This window comes from Sinocyclocheilus grahami, unplaced genomic scaffold (assembly GCF_001515645.1).
Source record: "Sinocyclocheilus grahami isolate Dianchi unplaced genomic scaffold, SAMN03320097.WGS_v1.1 scaffold794.1, whole genome shotgun sequence".
In the NCBI taxonomy this organism is placed as follows: domain Eukaryota; kingdom Metazoa; phylum Chordata; class Actinopteri; order Cypriniformes; family Cyprinidae; genus Sinocyclocheilus; species Sinocyclocheilus grahami.
Window position 1 is genome coordinate 1,402,777 of NW_015505973.1, and position 7,548 is coordinate 1,410,324.

Here is a 7,548-nt window from a genome sequence, read left to right on the forward strand (position 1 = left end):
AGAGAGAGAGAGAGAGAGAGAGAGAGAGAGAGAGCGAGAGAGATGCAGAGCGTGTGCAGAGATTGATTTTGAAACTTGAGAATCCATTAGAATCGCGATTCATATGAATAGATTTTTACGTGCACCTCTAGTTTTCTCTTCCTCTTCTCTAAAGCAGCGCTGCATGGCCTCGCCCCCTTTGCTGCCTTTTCCCGAGGGTGGGGTTTATCTGGGTTTGTGATGTCACAAACCCGGGAAGTAACTTGTTGTAGTCCCTACCAGCCGTTTTTGTAGGCATTAAACTGCCAGAATTTTAAAAGACATGAGAGGATATCTCCGTTTGCATTGAACTTTCAGCTTTGTAACTTTGCAGATATTGTTTATGCTCAAACAGCAACATTAGACAGTAACTAACGTTAAAAAAGGTGAAATCGCAATGAACCACCCCTTTAATTATTACAATTTTATGTACCAATTCATAGTAAAGTGTACGTCATGCACCGGATAGTTTTAGACTTTGGAACAGAAACAGATTATTTCAGTTTCTCGTACACAGTGAAGTTGACCATCTGTGGCAGTGTGGGAGAGATGAGAGATGCTGAGATAAACAGAGGAAATGCGATAAAGAAAGGTAAATAAATAAATAAAAGATAGAAAATGTTGCAAGAGAGATGAAAGAGTAGACCGCAAACAGTGAAGCCATCTGGATACTTATCAACTGCCAGGAAACTGTCTGACTCCTCCTTCGTTTTCACACACAGAGAGCAGACACCACAGTTACTGCAATTGTCAGGCTGTTAGTGACAGTGTAAAAACAAATGTGTACATGCAAGGACAATATTTCCCCTCGCTCTGACAATATATCTTCAAACTGAATGCTGTTTTCAGCTGCAGACCAAATAATTGTGGTGAAAGCAGATCTATTTCAACTGCAACTATTGTACAGTCATTTTAACCAATAACTTATGATATCTCTTCCCATATACAGTGCTTCAAAAAAACTTGGGGTCAGAACGTTTTTAAAATGGTTATTCTTTTTTAAAATCTGCATTTATTCCAAACAAAAACATAAAACAAAAATATAATAAACACTACAGTCATGGCCAAAAGTTTTGGCAGTGACATAAGTTTTGTGTTTTGCAAAGTTTGCTGCTTCAGTATTTGTAGATTATTTTCCCACATGTGTCTATGGTGTTCTGAAAAACAATGATAAGCAAATTCTCCAGATGCTTCACTGTAGGCACAACACAGGACTCATGGTAGCGTTCATCTTTTCTTCTTTGAACAATCGATTTTCCAGATGTCCCAAACAGTCGGAAGGGAGCTTCATCATTTGATCTGTTCATACAAATTACCAATATGGCTTCAAAATATAAAATATAGACTTTGTGAAAAAGCTTTTAAAAAAGCTTTTGAGTACAAGAAAAGCAGGATTTGGAACAACGTGAGGGTAAGTAAATGACAGATTTGTCATCCTGATTCTCCTGGCAATCAGAAAATTAGAATGTGCAGCTTGTGCTTATCACTCTGATTGTGATGGTCAGCACTAATGCGCTGTTGTGATTGGAGGATCACTGATTGCGTTTAGGCTGAGAGAGAGATTGTCTGTTGGTGGCAAGAAGACTACAGCAGGCAAACTGGCAGTTAAGGGTGAGATAAGTATTGAGTATTTACAGATGCAAGCAAAGCTGTCTGGGAAGAACAGGAGAGACTGATGAGATCACCGACACGCTCGATAATCAACATTTATCTTATCAAAGAAAATGGCCAAAGGGGGACAAAGAAAAACAGACACACAGAGACAACTGAAAAGCACCTCCACAAACACACAAGACATGAGGATTGACACAGAGGCCCGAGATTTGACCTGAAAATAACATTACAACTGTCACTTCATAGCTCCAGGCACATCTGTCTGCCACTGCCAAACAAAGCAGTTTCATTCAGAAAGACCACTGCGAAAAACTGATCTAAACATCATTAAAACAATCTTTTATTGTTTGAGATTGAAAGCCAGATGTGTTGAATCCCTGCAGGGAACAGAATCAGTTGAGGCCAATTATGAACGACGTTACTCCATAGAAAAACATTTGCTTTTGCAATCTTTAATCCAAAATGTAAAAACTTGTGCTGACCTCTAAAATTACTTCCCTTTTCGTTGGACATCACTAAGCAATTCCAATTTTAAACCAACTGTATGAGAGACCACTTTTCAGGATAAATAATTTCCTGATGGATGAAATCACATCCTGTCCTACATTATTTCTGACTAAATATCATGTTTCACTTTTTTTATATAAATATTTATCACATATTTAAATTTGTTCATTTTGTAATGACAAAATTTAAATGGAGAATCTAAATATAAACTACTAGTTTGAGGTCTGTAACATTTTAAAAATGTTTTTGAAAGAAGTCTCTTATGCTCACAAAGGCTGCATTCAATTAATCATAAATACAGTAAAAACAGTAATATTCCAAAATATTACAGTTTAGCTGGCTGCTTAATAACTGTTTTAATATATTATAAAATGTAATTTATTCCAACAATGTCAAAGCTGAATTTTCAATCGCCGTTACTCCAGTTTTCAGTGTCACATGATCCTTCAGAAATCATTCTAATATGCTGATTTGGTGCTCAATAAACATTTCTTACTGCTGTGAAAACATTGCTTAATATTTTTGTGGAAACCATGATGCATTTTTTCAGTATTGAAAAATAAATAAAATTTAATAAAATAAAAAAAAATAAAAATGTAATAAAATAAAAATTTCAAAAGAACAGCTCTCAGATGGAGTATGACTCCCCGTTGGAGCTTTTCATTGGGTTTCATTCACCTGTTCCCTATGGAGAAGTGTTTTAGAAGAATTCTTTTAGTGCATATTAATTTTGCGACATCTGTCCTGACTGCACTTTGCAGGAATTGGAGGGAAGCTGTCTAGTCGGTGTGCCCTCAACCCATACCCTGATCCCCTGGGCCTTTCTGCATCTCGCTCTGTCTGTGTCACGGGATCTGGCTAAAGAAGTAATAGCTTAATGCAGTCAAAGTCAAAGACCATTGATGTCATATGTATTCTGAGATGAAAAGATCATATAACTACACTCGCTCAGACTCACTTATACTGAAAGACATTTCAAGACAGCATGTATATGAACAATTATGTTAAATAATAGATACATGGACACAATTATACGTGTAAAGTGACTATGTTTCCTGGAAAACACATTCATACCTGATACTCTCACACACAAACAAACACTTGATCTCCATCTGTGGAACATTCAGCACCTCTAACAGTCATGAAGTGGTGACAGATTCATGAAGAACCATGTGATCTTTGCTCCAGTCCACTCTGCGTGTGCCCTTGTCACGGTCATATGATGCATATAGGTCAGAGTGGTGTACCTTCATTGCTCATGTGCCAGTCTATGTTTGGAAGGGGTGACCAGAGGACCATGCTTTACACTTTAACCAAGACCATAATGTAAGAACAATCAGAGGTCAAGACACCAGCGAGAATTCAAACTTTCCTAACACATTTGTCTGGAGCAATTTCATCCCTTTAGGATATGCATGACGCTATGGGGACATTTTGAAATCTACCAAATTACTGATTTAAAAAATCACAACGTTTAAGGCAATTTCCATAAATAATATGCAAACTTTACCCCAAGTGTTATGCAAAAATGCAATCAAACATATTTTGTTCTTTAATTTATGGGAACCCTGAAGATTATTTATACTATTTGTCTATTTAATTTAAATGTTTATTTAACATTTACTGACAGAAAATACAATAAAATATTTTAATTTATGGGAACCCTATATTTATTTCATACATTTTGTCTATTTAATTTCGATGATTATTTAATGTTTATTGATAGGAAATACAACCTAACTAATATTTTTCTTTAATTTATGGGAGCCCTCTAGTTTATATTATAAATTTTGCCTATTTTATTTCAATCAGGGGTATTAAACTGCATTTAGAGAAATTGGAGAAAAAAGAAAAAACAAACCTCTTATGAAATTAATAGGGGAAAAACACAGTATTTGACCTTCTGAGGTTGATGATTTTCTAAAGGTTAAGCACCTTCCATTGCAGACCATTTATTGAAAAACTGGAAAATATTTTTTGGCCTCATTTTGTACCATATTTATTGAAAGTGCCTCCAACAATAACATTTGTGCAATGTTGTTAACACAAGCCCAATATTATTTATCCTATGCAATAATAAAAGGCAACAGAACGGTTTCAGTAAAAATAACAAAAAAGCCCACTTTGCAACAATTTCTCTAGTAGGTCCACCTGGGGCTCTGTAGTCCCGTTTTATATCTAAATCAGATAAGAAAAAGCCAGTGTTTTCAAAGAGAGGTTCAACAATGCTTCTGGATCCTCTCCCAGATATTTTTCTTCCATGATAGCTTAATTACTCAAATAATTCAATAAGCTGCATACCAGCAGAATATCTGTTCCTCAGAGGGAACAGAAAAGAAGTGTGAAGAAAAAGAGCAGCACTGAAAACACATGCTGGAAGTTTACAAAACCAGAACCAATAACACATCACAATGCAGAATATCAAATATGAGTTATCAAATATTATGTGTAATGGCTTGTATTAATTTAGAACACTACAAATACAATTCACACTAAGAACAAGTGCTATAAACAGTACATTTAAAAAAAAATGCAAAGACAAACCTAAATAAACAACTAGGAATTGTAAACGTTGTCTTGTATGTAAAAAAAAATCCACATCAAACACATTAGAAACTGCAGATACAAACAAGGAGTTCTTTGGCATCATCTGGCATTGGGTGTGTGTGAAAAAAGGTAGCCTACAAGTGCTCAAGCAAAATACCAAGCTTATTATATAGTAACCTCTTTACAATAACCTAACAGAACTGGGATCCTCATACAAGGAAAATATATGAGACAATAAAGCTATACAAAAGGCAGTGGATGATTCAGAACCCCTCTGTGATAGTGAGAGGAAATCTAGATCAAAGAAATTCTACCTATTTTTCAGCCAATCAACATTTTAAGAGCTGCAATAAAGAGAACTTGCTTGAATATGCCTGAATAAAGAGAACCGGCAAGGCTAAATTAGCTCTGAACAGAGGAACTGAAAAACCCAAGCTTAGTGAGGTTATTTATTTATGACACATACTTCAATATGCCACAAGCTATTGGCAAGTTATGATGAATCTAGAGAGATTCAGTGTACCAAAGAACCAGACAGACTGAATTTACTCTAATATGGATTGCAAAATACCGTGGATATAAATCTAACAGATCACCCTTCTCTCCATAAAAGTATTGCAGTGATAACCTTTATATTATTACACTGGATTATCAGCAATAAACTGAGAATGAAATAAGCCAGGGCCATGGGCTCTATGATTAGAATGAGAGGGAGAAAGCGAGAAGTGATTCTGTTATCAGGTCCTCAGCTTCCCCTGCATTCTCAGAGGAAAGCTGCTGGTTACATGCGTTCTGCAGCATTCAAATAAGTTAAAAGTGCATCGACCCTGAGCAAACTCCAGCTTTAAGTACAAAACTTGCTTTATAATACCAACCAGGTCTGGAAGGTCTAGACAGACACGCATTTATACAATACTTTATTCAAAAGAAAGAGCCGTTTGTTCCGTGCCTCATACGTCATTACGCTATTTCTTCTTTCTACTACGCTATTGCACATGCGCAGTCCTTTCAGTTTTGGGGTTCAATCCGATCGAGTGTTTACATGCACTCTCAATCATATTAGAAAACGAATAAACCGCCCCCTTCAATCCGATCGAAATTTCATGCCGATCGAGCTCAATCGGATCGATTAAGGTGTTTACATGAAGGCTTCTCAATCCGATTGAGCAGTCAATCCGATTACAAACGGATTATTTGGTCGCATGTAAATGTAGCCACTGTAGCATGCAAGAAAAGTTATTCTTGAAAAAAAACAAATGTCTAGAGTTACTGGGATGAAAAAAAATTCATAAGATATTATTTACAACAAACTTCAAAGCTTATTTACAACAACCAGGAAACAGAAAAATAACATATTTAGGATCAATCTGAAGGCATCCGCAGTTCCTACGAGCATAAAACTAATTAATTGTTTAAAAAAAACATATATATATATATATATATATATATTACTCTCACCTTCATCTAACAATCGCTCGAGATGGTTGAAAATACCACAGAAGTTTGGCAGACTGCTCATCAGTTTCTTGTCGTTCATGAGCTGCATCAGATAATCAGGAGTCGCGTCAATCCGATTACAAACGGATTATTTGGTCGCATGTAAACGTAGCCACTGTAGCATGCAAGAAAAGTTATTCTTGAAAAAAAACAAATGTCTAGAGTTACTGGGATGAAAAAAAATTCATAAGATATTATTTACAACAAATTTCAGAGCTTATTTACAACAACCAGGAAACAGAAAAATAACATATTTAGGATAAATCTGAAGGCATCCGCAGTTCCTACGAGCATAAAACTAATTAATTGTTTAAAAAAAACATATATATATATATATATATATATATTACTCTCACCTTCATCTAACAATCGCTCGAGATGGTTGAAAATACCACAGAAGTTTGGCAGACTGCTCATCAGTTTCTTGTCGTTCATGAGCTGCATCAGATAATCAGGAGTCGGCTTCGGCTTCTCCTTCGTTTCCATTTCTCCAACCATGTTTAAAATATTACCCCAAAAACCAAAAAGTGCGTAAAATTTCGGGAAAACACGACAGCCCCCTACAAGAGAAAAAAGTTAAAAAAAATTAAAAAATAAGCAAATGGAGGGGTTTAATATATTTTCCCTTTTTTATTCCAAACTACTGCCCCGATGTCGCTACTTTTCAAACACAATGTTGAAACTTTGTATCAACCTTTAAAAATAACGGATGACCCAATTAACGCACCGAATCTGCGCGAAAGTTCTTATTTGTTTGTAGAGTGTTTGCAGTCAAATAACTCCAAAAACTCCCGCATGCCCGCTGAGATTTGTGCGTCTCTCCTCTCCAACAGAGAATATTTTTATCGCCACCAAACCTTTCTTTATCCAGGCTGTTAAAAGAGCTTCTTCCCCAGAACTTTCCACTGACCGTCGATGTCGTTCAGAGCGCTTGAATAACGGTTTTAAAACGGGGCAATGTTCACTTGTAGGCTCTCGCGGTGTGGAAACTCCTTTAGTTGCGCCTGATGTTTCTGTGTTCAGAGCTGTACTCTCCCAAAGCTGCCTGTCTGTCACATGATCATGATCAACCCTACTCTGCTCAACATTGCCATCGTGCGAGGTCGGCAATGGGAGGAGAACCCTGCACAATTTGCTTTTCTCTCTCTCTCACGCAGATGCAGACCCTCTCTCACACAAACTTGTACACATATACTTGTGAGGAGGAGCTCTTCTAGCTGTTCTTATATTAAAGTCAATACTATTTGTACAGACTCTAAATGAGAATGAGAATATGCACACATTTGATTCAAAACTTTATAGTTACTGAAATATAGCCAACTTGTGTGACAACTAGCCACTTTCTAACCTTAAACCTTATGTATT

At 36.3% G+C, this 7,548-nt stretch overlaps 1 protein-coding gene across 1 annotated transcript in view; it reads right to left on the minus strand.

Annotated features, from left to right (window-relative positions):
- LOC107561824 (protein quaking) overlaps positions 1-7,342 on the minus strand; it is a 32,364-nt gene extending 25,022 nt beyond the window's left edge. The window contains exons 1-2 of the mRNA XM_016246321.1: positions 6,911-7,342; positions 6,540-6,743 (exon numbers count right to left, since the gene is read on the minus strand). Of these exons, the coding sequence (XP_016101807.1) occupies positions 6,540-6,681 (142 nt within the window). The 5' untranslated portion in view covers positions 6,682-6,743; positions 6,911-7,342. The remainder of the gene's footprint in view (positions 1-6,539; positions 6,744-6,910) is intronic.
- Between the last annotated feature and the right edge of the window lie 206 nt (positions 7,343-7,548).